The 16,382-nt window shown below is 29.1% G+C and overlaps 2 protein-coding genes across 4 annotated transcripts; both read left to right on the top strand.

Moving 5' to 3' along the window:
- Positions 1-303: 303 nt before the first annotated feature.
- Positions 304-6,574, top strand: LOC124934173 (DNA polymerase eta). Of its 2 annotated transcripts, none has more exons than XM_047474657.1 (15): positions 304-439; positions 663-783; positions 862-973; positions 1,054-1,221; positions 1,533-1,697; positions 1,811-1,914; positions 2,004-2,123; positions 2,304-2,427; positions 3,335-3,448; positions 3,702-3,923; positions 4,750-4,855; positions 4,950-5,080; positions 5,707-5,812; positions 5,920-6,014; positions 6,091-6,574. In XM_047474657.1, the coding sequence occupies exons 1-15, from the start codon at positions 310-312 to the stop codon at positions 6,379-6,381; spliced, it is 2,109 nt and encodes a 702-aa protein (XP_047330613.1). In that variant the 5' UTR covers positions 304-309; the 3' UTR covers positions 6,382-6,574. The 2 variants fall into 2 exon arrangements, with proteins under 2 accessions (XP_047330613.1, XP_047330612.1); XM_047474656.1 differs by having other exon boundaries at positions 4,750-4,861.
- Positions 6,575-7,482: 908 nt separating this feature from the next.
- LOC124936221 (proteasome subunit alpha type-4) lies at positions 7,483-10,178 on the top strand. Of its 2 annotated transcripts, none has more exons than XM_047476702.1 (2): positions 7,483-7,584; positions 9,235-10,178. In XM_047476702.1, the coding sequence occupies exon 2, from the start codon at positions 9,235-9,237 to the stop codon at positions 9,982-9,984; it is 750 nt and encodes a 249-aa protein (XP_047332658.1). In that variant the 5' UTR covers positions 7,483-7,584; the 3' UTR covers positions 9,985-10,178. The 2 variants fall into 2 exon arrangements, with proteins under 2 accessions (XP_047332658.1, XP_047332660.1); XM_047476704.1 differs by lacking the exon at positions 7,483-7,584 and adding an exon at positions 7,596-7,731.
- Positions 10,179-16,382: the final 6,204 nt, after the last annotated feature.

The raw sequence follows: 16,382 nt of genomic DNA, 5'->3' as shown, positions 1-16,382 counted from the left end.
TCAAATATATTAGATTTTGTATTATGATATCATATAAATTTAATTCTTAAAAAATAAAAAATTATATAAATTTATAGTTCTTAATTTATATAATATTATTTATATTTTAACTATATAATTATCACACATTTTCATCTTTACGAATAAATAATAATTTTGATGTTGCTTAATATATAACATTATTTTCTATAATAAAAGTTGCAATAAAATAAATAATAAAAAATAGTCATGTTTATTTTTGATAAAATCAAATAAAAAAAAAGGGTTGCCTGCCTTTTTGTCTGCTTCATTTCTTACCCTCTTCGTTACATGTTTTTGCTGAAATTGGAGGGAAACATCAGTAGAGAATCGGAAACCGACAGAATGCCGGTGGCGCGGCCTGAATCATCAATTCAACGAGTCATCGCGCACATCGACATGGACTGCTTCTATGTCCAAGGTCTCTCTTTCTCCCTCTTTATTCAGTAGAGGTTTTCGATTACTGAAGTGATATATCACTTGCGCCTTTTCCCCAATTTGTTTAGTTTAAGAACCTCTTCTAGTTTCTCTCATTGATACCCATGTTCCGTATTGTTGATTTGTTTCTTTCTTGGAAATATATTATGCAATTCGTGCCCTATCATCATTATCCGCTTGAATGCAACATGGGTTTTCATTTTCAGTCGAACAGAGGAAACAGCCTCATCTGAGGGGTCAACCTACTGCTGTTGTACAGTACAATGCTTGGAAAGGCGGAGGCTTGATAGCAGTCAGCTACGAGGCCCGTAAACATGGGGTGAAACGGTGGGTGTGATTCTCTTTAACTCCGTCGGATTGGATTGTCATCTTTTAACAACGTAAATTTATTGATATTTTTTTTAGTTCGATGCGAGGTGATGATGCAAAGAGAGTTTGTCCTGAAATTCAGATGGTTCAGGTTCCAGTTAATCGCGGTAAAGCAGACTTGACCATATATCGAAATGCGGGTTCAGAGGTGAACATGAATCAAAATCAATTCTTCTACTTGTTGAGAACATTTGAGAAGTTAGTTACGCTTTTTCGTTAGAGTTGCAGGCTGTGTCTATTCTTGCGACTAAAGGGCGTTGTGAGAGGGCATCAATTGATGAAGTTTATCTTGATCTCACTGAGGCAGCAGAAGCCATGTTAGCTGAAACACCACCGGATAGCTTGGACACCATTGATGAAGAAGCTCTGAAGTCTCACGTTCTGGGGATTGATAAGGTAACATATTTTTAATCGCATTGTAATCTGTTTTTGTGATGCAAAATTTCACATTATAAGTTGTGCATTTTGAAGATAAATTTGGGTCAAGGATTTGGACACTTGTTAGAAAACTTGTTTCAGTAATAGTTGATAAAGATATCAGATTGACTGCTTTTCGTATTTGTTAATTTGCCCAAAATAATTTTTTAGCAGTTCACTCATGGAAATTGATTCTTCATCCGCAGTATGATATGGTAGTATCTTGCTGTAGCATTTTTTCATTTTGCTGAGTACGGGTTCTGCTTGTGTAATTTTCTTTTTGAGTCTAGGATGGAGATGATGCAAATGAAAAGGTGAAGGCCTGGTTAAGAAGGCATGATGCTGATCATAATGACAAGTTACTGGCTTGTGGAGCTATTATAGTTGCTGAAATCAGAATGCAAGTTCTGAAAGAGACAGAATTTACATGTTCTGCAGGAATTGCACACAATAAGGTGAGTGGAATTTTTACGATTTTGTGTTTATGGTGCATTATCTCAACTGAAAAGAAACTGAGTTCTTGATTTAATTTGAACACCCATGCTTACACTAAGTTTGTTTCCAATAGATGCTAGCCAAACTGACAAGTGGTATGAATAAGCCAGCACAACAGACAATTGTGCCAACATCATCTGTGCAAGGATTGCTGGAATCATTTCCAATAAAGAAAATGTATTTGTTCTCTATATATCTTTGGTTTTGATTACAAAGTCAATTTTCCGTTTGTTTGTTTTGTTTAAATCATAATTGTATACTGACAGGAAGCAACTAGGAGGAAAACTTGGTAGTTCCCTGCAAACTGACCTAGGCATAAACACTGTTGGCGATCTACTGAAGTTTACAAAGGAGAAGCTACAAGAATGCTATGGTGTAAATTCAGGGTTATTACCTATCATTGTTCTATTTTCATTTTAATTCCATGGCCTAAGTCACTTGTTACAGGACAACCATCTATGTTATTACTGCAAGGAAACTTGATTCTTAAAAACTACACGTGGATGGCTTTATATAGGTTGATGTTGCCTTATTTATTTTGGTCCTACATTTTAATTGAACCCTAGGTCATGGCTGTGGAATATTGCAAGGGGAATTTGTGGTGAAGAAGTTGAGGGACGTCTCCTTCCTAAAAGTCATGGTTCTGGGAAGCTGTTTTCTGGCCCTCAAGCTTTAAAGACAATTGCTTCTGTGAGTAGTCTCCTACATCACATTATGTTCATTTAAATGCACTTTAACTAGATTTTATTATATCTATTTGCAGGAAATCTACTTTAATCTTTTGAGTCTTTAACTTTTTTTCTTTAGAAAAAAACAACTATTTTGTAGGTTTACTGTGAACAGAAGACCTCCTAAATGATAATTGTATAGTAGCATTGGAAATTTAAAACCTTAGAAATACTTCTTGTTTCTTATATTAAAGTTGTATGAAAATTTATTGTTTTCAATAAATCACCTTAAACATACTAATCACAAGTAAATTTCATTACTCATTCACTTAATCTTCTAAAACTATCTTAACCCACTAGGGTAGCTCAAGTGGAAAGAGTCTTGTCCAAGAAACCAAACATATTAGTTTTATTGTGTTCTGTTCTGTTCCTTTTTGTTTTTGATGTTTCTGTTCTCTTTTTTTTTTGTCTCATTTGGTGTTTTGGTTTGTGTACTCTTGTTTTGACTTGGTCATTCTTTGCTTAAACGACCTTTATTTATTTATTTTTTATTTTAACCTTCTTAAAATAAAACTATTCTGCACACCACCAAACTATTAATGAGAGGAACTTTTGGCTGCGAAGCTTCTTTATTTCTGTAATTTGGAAAGCACCTTTACTTTATTAGGAAGAAATTTTCTGTCACCCCCCAAAAAAGAATTCAGTTACTACCATGTAATAATATAATAATGTAAATTAGGGGTTGTAATAATAGAAATTAATTTTTCCATTTTTTCTAATTAATAATTTAGAGAAATTTTAAATTAATAGTACATCTTTTTATGCAAGTGTAATAAAATGTTTCTCTTATTTAAAATAGTACATAACCTTTCTTATTCTTAATCTTACAATTAAGTTCTCCTTTTGCTGGTCCTTTGCTTTCCCTGCAGGTTGAACACTGGCTCAATTCGCTTTGTGAAGAACTGAATGATCGTCTATCCTCTGATTTGGACCAGAATAAGCGAATTGCACATACTCTCACCTTACATGCTAGGGCATCCAAGGTATCTCATATTATTCCAATTAGTTGGAGGGGTGAGTCTATGTAAATCCTATATATTTACTTGAGCTTTTTTATGGGACCGCTTATGATTAGTCTTGTAATTGATTAGGATCAACTTGGGTCTATTCCGAACCTAATGAGTTATGAATCACATATATATTGAAACTATGTTGTATCATTAGAAAATTAGAGATGTATTCTTTGTTGGGTTCATATCCATCACTTATATGAATTGATGGTTTTATTATATGCAGTTGGGTGAATCAGACTCTGACAATAAATTCCCTTCCAAGTCATGTCCACTTAGATACGGGGCAGCTAAGATTAAAGAAGACGCACTTAATCTATTTCAGTCTGGTTTACGAGAGTATCTTGGCTCATTCAGAAGGAAGGTGCAGGGACATCAAACTCAGACCTATGGATGGAGAATTACATCGCTTTCTGTTTCAGCTAGTAAAATAGTTGCTATACCATCGGTAAGTTCTCTGAATTTAGTCCTCTTGTTGTTCCTTGTAAAAGTGAAAATGTATGTCTGGAAATATAAAGAGAATAAAAACATTGGGCAAAATTTAGCTTTTTATGTTCTATGATAGAATTGTTCATATTGGATTGTTTGAATCTATACTTGAACTCCTAGAAATTTTCTGAATTGGCACCACTACCCAACTTCAATGAGTTAAAAGTTACACAACCTTTTGGTCAGATGAAAATTCACGTGTATTCTAATCCAGATCAAATTTTGCTTGTTATCCAGCCTGAAATACATCTTGTGATTGAGTAAAATCTCTAGTAATCAAAAACAAAATTGGAAAATTTCCAATGAAATAAATCCAGCCAAAAGTTCATTTTCCCAAATGAACTATTATCTTATCCAACCACACTTCTCTTACCAAATTTGGTGAAACCTAAATTGGGTGAGATACAACAAAAAATTGGAAAATTCTATTTTCCAAAGAAGCTCAAATTTGTTTCTTCTGTATTTCTCTTCGAGAAAGGGAGAGATTTTGGTGTTTGGGAAGGATTGAACAAACATACTCTCATTTTATTCAACATTTTGATGAAATATGTGATTTACACGTTCTAGTCCCAGTTTTACTTTTTTCTTAATTCTTTTTCACAATCACACTATTGACTTGTACTTGTCTCAAGATCACTCCCAAACTAAAAACAAATATAACTTTTGTACTATCTTTAGTCCCTTCTCTCTACTTATATTTGGGGTTCTACTTGTTTAAATGTGGATATACTCGCTTCTTCTAAATTGATCACCGTGAAGTTTAGATTCTTGAGCTTTATCAACAGGGAACCTGTTCAATCACGAAATACTTCAGTGGACAAGATCAGTTGTCTAAGTCCCTACAATCTAACACTGGACTCATCCAAGAAGTTACAGCATTGTCACCTACTGGTAGTGGTAAAAATTGACAACTACAACTTTTCTTTTTCATACATTTACTTCATTACTATGTTATTATAGATTTTAATTTTACTTTATCCATCAGGAAACGAGAGCAATGAAGAGTTGACTGATAGTAAAGCAGATGAAACACATTTTGGAGAAGACCTTACAACTATGTATTTGCCACCGTGTTTGCATCCAGAGGATCATGAAAGAGAAGTGTGTCAAAACGAGGTGGGCTTAACTTACTTATATGTAAAAATTCACTGGCCAATTGCATCAGTTGCTAAATACTAACTGGTTACAGAAGGAACAGAAGTCATGGACTTTTGTTTTATTTTTTTGAAAAATTGAGATTCTTTTTCATTGATCCACAGTAAATGCGAAAGTCACATTAATTGTGGAAAAACCAAAAATCATTACAAACCAAGTCATGGAATCAATTGTAATAAAAATGCCAAAATTTATCTTTAGGATTTAGAATTCCCTGTAAAATCTTCACCGATGGTTAAATGTGCTTTTGTCATCAACATCTAGAGCTGTTTCTTGTTTGAGGGCGTAAACTTGTATGAAATCTGAATTTTCTTCATGGGATTGTAAAATTTTATATTTCCTCAGGAGGAACCTGATACTATGCTGATCTGCACATTTATATATATTAATTTTCAATCTTGTAAATTCTTCTCTCTTGGTTCGAGTGCCTTGAATGTTCAGGGTTTAAGTTTGATTCCAGCTTTTTCGGTCTAGTTTATTCGCTAATTGAAGCCTTAAAGCTCATTATCGCTGTAATAGTAATATTTACCAGATTGTCTCCTCTTTCTATACTTGATTTCTAAAATGGGACACCTTTTATTTTATAGGAAACCAGTGGAGTAGTGCAAACTAATATCCAAGATCCACCTTATGATTTATCGAAGAACTCAGAAGATGAGCCTAATCAAGGAACTAGAGAAATGCCATTATTGGGTAGTTCAAAATTCTCATTTTGGCTTTGTTTTCTGTCAGTTGTTCTTTCTTGTTCATTTATTGACTTATGTTCTGTTTGAATCTTTTCTTACTGGACCACAATGAAGCACAACCGAAAGATGTTTCTAGGGAAGTAAATGGAATGAGCTACAAGCTTAAAGATCCAAAACAACGAAATCAAAAAAGAAAGATGACAAATGAGGTTTGTTGAAGCAAGTTATGATTTCTTATTAGAATTTAACCTTGATTCCTTTACAAACTTCAAACTTTTGTGTCAGGGATCAATCTTGAGATTCTTTCAAAATTCTTCTTCATCTTCATCCTCCGCCACTCCAATTGAAGGTGTAAGCCCTAACAGAAACACGACACCATCGATGGCCAGAAGCACACAACAAAGTCAACATCAGGATCCTTGGAGTTACGAAATTAGCGAGATTGATCCTGCCATCATTGATGAACTGCCACCTGAGATCCAGGAGGAGATAAAGGGTTTGATTCGATCTAATAATAAACGAGTTAATTCATCTCAAGGAATCCCCCATTACTTCTTACCCCAAGCAAGAAAATAGAGAGTTTGTTGACATGTATATTATAGATTATCGATACGAAAGATGAATGAACAGAACCATGGCATTTAGATCCACTTCCAGATTAGAAATCTATTAGAAATAGTGTTAGTTCTTCATTTTATCATACTGTGTATAGTTAGTGGAGAGATTGTAACATGACCATATATATATGTTTTTGTGCATCTTGTTATTACTTTTGTATTAGTTTTTTATTTTATTTTATTATTAGCTATGAAGCTCGCCTGATTCCATTTTCATTTTTTGTTTCTTTTATTTTTTTGGAAAATGTCTTATCACTGTTTAATTAAAATTTTAAAAAGGAAAGTACATGCATTTTAATTAATACAAAATAACTCTTTGCCTTAATTTTACTTAAATCGGCAACATGAAATTGAACTTAAATATTTGATTTTTTTAGACAAACAATACTTATTGATTTTCTTCCTTCATCGCCAATTTTGTTAAACATATAGCACGATGATATGACAAACAAATAAAGTAGTTATAGTTGGAATCTTACCATCACTAGTAAAAATAAGGAAGAAAGTAGTACTAGTTTTTAGTGAGGCTACTTGTTTTATCGATTATTTGTCACTTGTAATTGTTATTTTATAATGGATTCCACGTATATGAAAAATGACATAAACCCGTCTCACACTTATAGGATGCCCAAAATCATAACTTTCATATATGGAAAATGACATAAACCCGTTTTACACTTATCGGATGCCCAAAACCATAACTTTCATATCCGTTATGGTAAAATGACACCAACTTAGGACATTTTAATTTAGGGTGTTTTTAATTGGAACTAAACCCTGATTTTAATATTTTTTAAGTTTTGTTTTATGTAGACCTATTTACTTTATAAAATAGCTAAGATAAACATCATTCAAAAGTAGTATAAACAAAATCACTCTTTAAATAGTGAAGACAAATATTCAATCCATTTCAAGAAATTCAAGGACAAATATGTTCTTTCATCCATTTCATGAAGTGGCCTGATCTCCATCGTCCATACTAGATCAATCCAACGGATCTTATTAAATCCATCTATTTTTTTTTTTTTTTTTACAAAAGCCCTAAAAAACTCCCATTTGGTTTCATTTCAACTGGTTTCTTTCTTTCTTTCTCTCTACTCCAACTCTTTTCTTGGGCAAGACGAACTCAAGCAAAAGCTCAGAGCTTCAACATCTATAAAAGGTTTGATTCATACCCAAATTGAGATTCCTGAAAATTTCATCTCCATCTTTCCCTTCTCGATTTGCATTTTAGATCTGGAAATTTCATTCGTTTTGAGCTTACCCTAGTTTTTTGAAGTTCATCTTCGCTTTTTTCAATTGAACAAAGGTTAGCCCATCAAACCCACCTGTTAAAAACATTCTATGTTTCTATAGTTTTAAGATCTAGTGTTTGTTATTAGACATTCGTATCGATGTATTCGTTGTCTGAATCTTGTCTGTTGGATCATTTGCTGGTTTTGCCCGTCATTTACGATAGATGGTATCAAAATCTTACACCCAAAATGATGCCCATGTTATTAAATACGATAGATAGATGTTTAGTTGAAGATTGGCGTGTATGTTCCTTGAGATGGGTTTTTTATGTATTACTTATTGGCACTGTTGTATAGACTTTTTTCAATGCTAATTGATTCAATTTGAGATGGGTCGATTATTGCATCTGTTTCTGATGCCTACTAAAGACAATACTCTTCACTAGGCTTGGGTTGGTAATTTGATCCTTGAATTTGTAGCTCATTTAGATGCAGTAGTAGGCTTGACACATTTTGATAGGATATGAATTATAGAACTTGCATGATGTTTAGAATTATTTAGATCTTGTTTTGATGTTCATGTCTCTTTAGATTATTGATTGTTCTTGTTTTCATTGGAACATACACAAAAGAGAATCAAACCAAACACCCTTCAGCCTGTGCTAAGTTTCTGCTGAAACAATCTGTAGTTACAAAGGTCCTCTTCATTTTAAATTCTATAAATATACATTCACAAAGATGGATTAAACTTTCTGTTTGGGGTTATTATATTTAACAGAGCTGGGTCATGCTTTTTACAAGTCAAAAGTATAATGTTGTGCTTACATCTATTCATCTATGTTTTTTACTTCCCTTCCATCTTAATTTTGCAGTCTTGGACTTCCTGTATATGAAGAATTGATTGTTATGAACTAGTGGACTGCATGCTAGTATAGTGACATGTGTAGGCTTAAGAAATATATTTTTTAAACATTGAGCTGTACCTACCTATTGTTACAGTTCCAAATGGAGAATTTGGGTAGTTTTCTTTCATTACTCAATAATATAAAATTGTCTTCATTATTTGAGCACACAACCTGTAGTTACAAAGGTCTTCTTCATTTTGGTTCCAAATTTACCATCCCAGAGATGGATTAAACTTTCTGCTTGGAGTTCTTTCTTTAAGGTATATTTAACAGAACTGGGTCATGCTTTTTACAAGCTGTAAGCATATTGTGTGCTCACATCTATTCATCGACTAGTTTTGTAATTGTGGACTTCCTAGGTATGAAGAGTTGATTGTTATGAACTTGCTTGACTGCATGCTAGTATAGTGACATGTGTAAGCTTAAGTAGTATAATTTTTTCTTAAGAAATTGAGCGGCACCTACCTGTTGTTACAGTTCCAAAAGGAGAATTTGGGTAATTTTCTTTAATTTCTTATTGGCACTGTTGTAAAGATCATTTTCATTTTCATTGAAAAAATATATTTTCTACATTATTTGCTTGTTTAACAATATTTTTGAACCATGAATCCCTAAGAACAATGAATTGCATTATATCTGATGGATTAAAACATGTTTTCTATGATCTTACAGATGTCTCGAAGGTACGACAGTCGCACAACAATCTTCTCCCCAGAAGGTCGTCTTTACCAAGTTGAATATGCAATGGAAGCTATAGGAAACGCTGGTTCTGCCATTGGAATTCTATCAAAAGATGGCGTTGTTCTCGTTGGTGAAAAGAAAGTCACTTCCAAACTTCTCCAAACCTCAACTTCAACCGAAAAGATGTACAAGATCGATGATCACGTAGCTTGCGCTGTTGCAGGCATAATGTCGGATGCAAATATCCTCATCAACACAGCTAGGGTTCAAGCTCAACGTTACACCTTTGCCTACCAAGAGCCGATGCCTGTAGAACAGTTGGTTCAATCTCTCTGCGATACAAAGCAAGGTTACACTCAGTATGGTGGGCTCCGCCCGTTTGGTGTTTCGTTTCTTTTTGCAGGTTGGGATAAGAATTATGGGTTCCAGCTTTACACTAGTGACCCTAGTGGGAACTATGGTGGTTGGAAGGCTGCAGCCATTGGCGCAAATAATCAGGCTGCACAATCGATGCTTAAGCAGGATTATAAGGATGATATCACGAGGAAGGAAGCTGTTCAGCTTGCTATTAAGGTGTTGAGTAAGACTATGGATAGCACTAGTCTTACATCGGAGAAGCTTGAGCTGGCTGAAGTGTTTGTGTCTGATGGGAAAGTTAAGTATCATGTGAGTTCGGCTGAGTCCCTAGGAAAGCTGTTGGCCGAGTCTGGATTGACTCAACCTGCTGCAGAGTCGGCTTAAATAATTATTATCAGTTCGTTTGGTACGATTATTGCTTTTCGCTTTCTTATTTGCGATTTCCATGATAGAATCATGTGGAAGGAGCGAACCGAATCCTTTTGTTGTCTTAACTTGGATTCTCATGTTTACAGTTTTATGATTTCCTTTGTCTGGACATATATATAGATAGTATTGCAATCTTTTTCTGCTCATAATATTTTGGAGTTCCTTCCAGTCTTAATTCTCAATTTGCAATTTGCTTTGAACTGGTTCAGACTTAAGATTCAGGTCAAGGTAAATTCTCAGTAAGTTTTTTTATTCATCCCAATTGGATTGATTTTAAAGAATGTTGATTTGATAGTTCTATGTTTTGCAAAGTGTTTAAGTTCCTTTTCATGTTTATTTCAAAATCTCTGTTGATGTCTTTTTCTACAAAAAGAAAGATTAGAGCTAAAGTGTGATTGGACCATTGGATACCTAATACATCATTAAAGAAAGAACATATAAATTATTTTTCTATGTAACACTCTCTTTTGTATCCATAGTGATGTCCTAAACTTCACAAGTTTTGTTTCCAACTACTTTTGACACTTTGATTTTTTTTTTTCCTTTTTAACATATGACATAGTTTTTAGTGATAATTAAATTTGATACTTTTCGATATTCTTTTACTTCAATTTAGTACTTTTACACTTTTGTTATTTATATAGTATTTTTTCTCACTTGTGCATAATAGGTTTTGCTTATGTCATTTAACAGTTTTTTTCAATCATGTTAACTCTCCAAAGCATACTTTGTGAAGGTCTCGGTGGATGTCAAACAAGTACTCTAAAAGCTTCAAAACTCATAAATGGAGATTTTATATATTATAATTATAATGCAATTTCTCAAGAATTAAACATTCCTTGATGTATTTGATTATTCTGATATGATATTATTCTACATATATCTTTTTTCTCTTTCTTCATTTTCTTTTCATAATTTTATAATATTCAAGCTAAAAGTTGGTGGTTAAGAATTATAACAAGATTTTGATTATAATTTATGATTGTGCATGCTAAAATATTGCATGACTAATTAAGCATTTGAAACACTTGAAAAATATATAAACATATTTGTAAAGATGACATGTACTAAAAATAAAATAATTTATTTGTACAACTTACATATAATTTTTTTTTAACACTGTTATATTTTTTATTTCCTTTAAATAAATATGAGACAATTAAAAATTTGTTAAATCGTATTAAGTGACCTCTCATACTTGATTTTGTCTCACTATATAACTTACATCAAAACACAATTATGTTTTAAGTAAGAAGTATAATTTGATTTGAATATAAAATAAATTTATTAATAAAAATAAAATTTAATTTAAATTTAATTAACATTAAACTATTGATAAATTTAAATAAATTTAAATTAATTATTAAGAGAGTTAAAATTTTAACCGTAAAATAAAATTATTCATGTGGAATTAAATTCTTCCTTATACTATTTAAAATAGTCTAACTATTTCAAACAAAAATAAATGTAAAATAAAAATTTTCAAATAAAAATAAATATATAAATAATAATTTCAAAATTATGCATATAAAAATATTTAAAATTTAATTAAATATAAAGATAACATTATATACATATTACTATACTATAGATATATTATGTTTTTTTCTCTTTATTCAATTTTATATTTCCATATATAATATTATATTTCTATATAAAATAATATTATAAAATATATATATAAAAATCTTTATCTAGATATTTTTTAAATTATATATATATATATATATATAAATAATGTTTTATCTCCTCATTTATTTTCTTATTTATTTGATAATGTTATTTTATAAACACATAAAACTTATATAAAATAATAATAAATTCTTTTTTCTCAAAGATAAATATTAATTTTTATATATCTTTTCACAATTATAATTTCACTTTAAACAAGACATTTTAGCATAATTTGATTACTATTCTTAGAAAATGCACTTAAACTATTCTTAGTTTTTTTTTTAATTTAAAAAATGATATATATATATATATATATATATATATATATATATATATATATATATATATATATATATATATATATATATATATATATATATATATATATATAAATAAAAGACTTTTATTAATTTAATTTAACAATATTAAAAAATAAATTAGTAAAAATATATAAAAAAGATTAATATATAATAAAATATATGGTAATTTTTATTTAATAATTAAAATTGATTAAATTTCATATTTTTTTAGAAATCTCAACAACTGGATTAGTTTTTTCACAAGTGTTTTGGCAAGGTTGTTTCTTCACCAACCTACACAATTTTTGGTTTGTAAAGATATTAATTCAATTTTTCATAAAAAACACTTATAATATTTTATTAAACATTCACAAATTCATCAATCATTTAACTAAAACTAAACTCAACCATAAAACACTAACTTTTTTTTATCAAATCAATTAAAAAACACATTTTAATTGAAATTTAATAAATTTATTTCATTTCATCAACAACAATGATTACATATTCTCATTCATTTAAAAATAATTAAATTACATTAATCATACACAAAATCAAGTTCTAATAAACTATTATTAAAAAACATATCTTTGCTACTACAATAACTATAGTTTGATTGTCTTCATAAAACGTCTAGAAACTAAAACATAATGATTTGGAAGGCACCATCGGGAAATGAGATAATCAATTCTCAAAATCACTCTATCTTCTTCTTCATGGATTGTGGAAGCTATGTGTTCTTGTTTGAAGTGATTCAATCGACCAAAAGCCTCTCTATATAAACAATCGTAGAAATAAATTGTACCATTTAAAACTCTTTTCGAGGGCCGAACATTATCTTCTTTAATCTTTTTATCACAACTCTCCCTATAATTGTTCATCTCCTTCACCAACGAAATCTTGATTCTCTATGCTACTTGTCAACGAGTTATTTATAAGAATTTTGAAAAAGAACTGCTTCAAAAAGAACTGCGGCTACAAGAACAAAGAAATGTAATTAGGGTTTAGAAGTTTATTTGGGCCGGCCCATTTAAATTTTTAAAAATTATTTAATACTAATTTATTATATTTAAATAATTTGTTAATTTAAAATAATTTATTTGTAATATGTGATTTAAATTTTAAAATTAATTAATATTTATTATTTTAAAAATTGTAAATACTAATTATTTTTATAAATATAATTTATATACAGACATAATTGGTATAAAAATTTTTAAAAAAATTATTTAAATAATGAGAAATGATATGGATAGAAAATTTAAAAAAGAAATACTCTTTTATTTTTAGTCAATGTGATGACACATTATTCTCTCAATTCTCCTATTACTTCTCTTAAATAATAAATTAAATGCACGATTATTAAAATATTATATTTGAGTTGTTTTATAATTTTAATATTTTATTTAGTTAATTTATATTTAATTTAGTACAATTTACATTATTTTTTATTAGACTTAATATTAAAATTATATAACTACATTTTTATATTATGAAAATAAAATATTCAAAAACTTAAACTTGGTCGGCCCACTTTTATGATAATTAATTAGGGCATTATGTATAAAGTTAATTTTAGTCCCTAAATAAAATTTGAATTTTGTAATTGTATGAATTATTGTTTAGAATAATGATGGGAAGACATCGATTAAACATAATTTAAAACCTTTTTTTTTTTCCTCAAAGATAAATATTAATTCTTATATATCTTTTCACAATTATAATTTCACTTTAATCAAGACATTTGAGTGTAATTTGATATATTCGATAATACTATTCTTAAAAAATGCATACTTAAACTATTCTTAGTTTTTTATTTTTTATTTAAAAAAATGATATATATATTTATATAAAAGACTTATTAATTTAGTTTGACAATTTTAAAAAATAAATTGGTAAAATATATAAAAATGATTAATATAATATATATATATATATATATTTTAAAGTATATGGTAATTTTTAGTTAATAATTAAAATTGATTAAATTTAATATTTTTTAAAAATCTCAACACAACTGGACTAGTTTTCTCACAAGTGTTTTGGCAAGGTTGTTTCTTCACCAACCTACACAATTTTTGGTTCGTAAAGAAATCATTTCAATTTCATAAAAAAACACTTATAATATTTTTGTAAATAAACTTATTAAACATTAACAAATTCACCAATCATTTAACTAAAACAAAACTCAACCATAAAACACTAACTTTTATTATCAAATCAATTAAAAAACACATTTTAATTGAACATTTAATAAATTTATTTCATTTCATCAACAACAATGATTACATATTCTCATTCATTTAAAAATAAATAAATTACATATCATACACAAAATCAAGTTCTAATGAAACTATTATTAAAACAACATATCTTTGTTACTACAATAACTACAGTTTGATTGTTTTTATAAAACGCATAAAAACTAAAACATAATGATTTGGAAGGCGCCATTGGGAATGAGAGAATCAATTCTCAAATTTACTCTATCTCCTTCTTCATAGATTGTGGAAGCCATGTGTTCTTATTTGAAGTGATTCAACCCATCAAAAGCCTCTCTATATAAACAATCATAGAAATGAATTGTACCATTTAAAACTCTTTTCGAGGACTGAAGATCATCGTCTTTAATCCTTTTAGTACAACTCTCTCTACAATTGTTCATCTCGGTCACTGAAATCTTGATTCTATATGTTATTTGTCAACTGGTTATTTATAAGAACTTTAAAAAAGAACGGCTGACTACATTACAATTAGGGTTTAAGGTTTATTTGGGCCTAAGAAAAAGATAAGAGAGCAGCACCCCTTCTCCCGAAGTTAAGTTACGGGGTCATTTTGTCGGCCCATTTAAAATTTTTAAAACTATTTAATACTAATTTATTGTATTTAAATAATTTGTTAATTTAAAATAATTTATTTGTAATAAGTGATTTAAATTTTAAAATAAATTAATATTTATTATTTTGAAAATTGTAAATACTAATTATTTTATAAATATAATTTATATATAGACATAATTGGTATAAAAATAAAATATATATATATTATTTAAATAATAAAAAACGATAGAGATAAAAAATTTAAAAGATGAATAACGATGGCCGGCCCAATCTCAATATGATTGACAAAAACAAATAAAAATATTTATCTGTCCTCTCTCTGTATGAACAATGAAATGAAGTGATGCGATATTATTTTCTCAATTCCTTTATTCTTCTTCTTAAATAATAAATTAAATGTACGAATTTTTAATATTATATTTGAGTTGTTTTATTATTTTAATATTTTATTTAGTTAATTTGTGTTTAATTTAGTACAATTTACATTATTTTTTATTAAATTTAATATTAAATTATATAACTACATTTTTATATTATCAAAAAAAAAATATTCAAAAACTCAAACTTGGCCGACCCACTTTTATCATAATTAATTAGGGCATTATGAATAAAGTTAATTTTATTCCCTAAATAAATTTGGATTTTGTAATCGTATGAATTATTGTTTGTAGTAATTATGGGAATACATCTATTAAACATAATTTAAAACTTTTTTTTTTCTTCATTAATAAATTTTTTTCTATTTTATTTATTAATAAATTAATTTTATCTCTATATTAGTAATTTATATCTCTTTACTTAGTTTATATATTTTGTTCCTTAATTTATATAAAAATTGAATAAATTAAATTAAATTAATAATATATATATATATTAAATTATAACAATATTTTTAATATTACATAATTTTTTATTTTTTATTATTATATTATTTTTAATAAATTAATATTTATCTAATTATTTATTATAAAAATTTATTAAAAAAGAAATGAAGACATGTTATAACACAATTTTATTATCACATATATTTTTATTATATATTGTTAGAAAAATTAAGTATATTAATTTTAACCGGCCAAAAAACTTAATCAACCTCAATCTTCTTGTGCATGTACAGATCAAGCCGCATCATACCAGCTGAAGTACATGACTAAATGATCCGGTCATAGTTCATGAAACCGGCTGAACTCCTCAACCGGATCGGCTAGCAAAAGCTGATTCATCCGGCCGACTCACTCCTATTGAAGATCATAAAAGTTCAACGGAAAAATATGAAAAGGGGTGAATCTGAGAAAATGACGTAATATGACGATATAGAGATTTCTCGAAAGTACAAAAGAAGATAAGATCCGGATCAAAAACATGTAACGAAAACAATGACGAAACTGTTTATCTAACTCTACAAGCAACATCTGATTCAGGCGGCTGACTTGGTGCATGTATGCCATGTGTCAAAAATGCAAGCTGACCTAAGTGCATGACTGCCAAGTGTCCGAAATGACAAAGCATGCACGCAACCTCTGAACCGGATCGGCGTGGC

The sequence above is a fragment of the Impatiens glandulifera genome, chromosome 4, assembly GCF_907164915.1.
Source record: "Impatiens glandulifera chromosome 4, dImpGla2.1, whole genome shotgun sequence".
Lineage (NCBI taxonomy): Eukaryota > Viridiplantae > Streptophyta > Magnoliopsida > Ericales > Balsaminaceae > Impatiens > Impatiens glandulifera.
The sequence above is the reverse complement of the archived record's forward strand: the minus strand, read 5'-3'. Positions and strand labels throughout refer to the sequence as shown.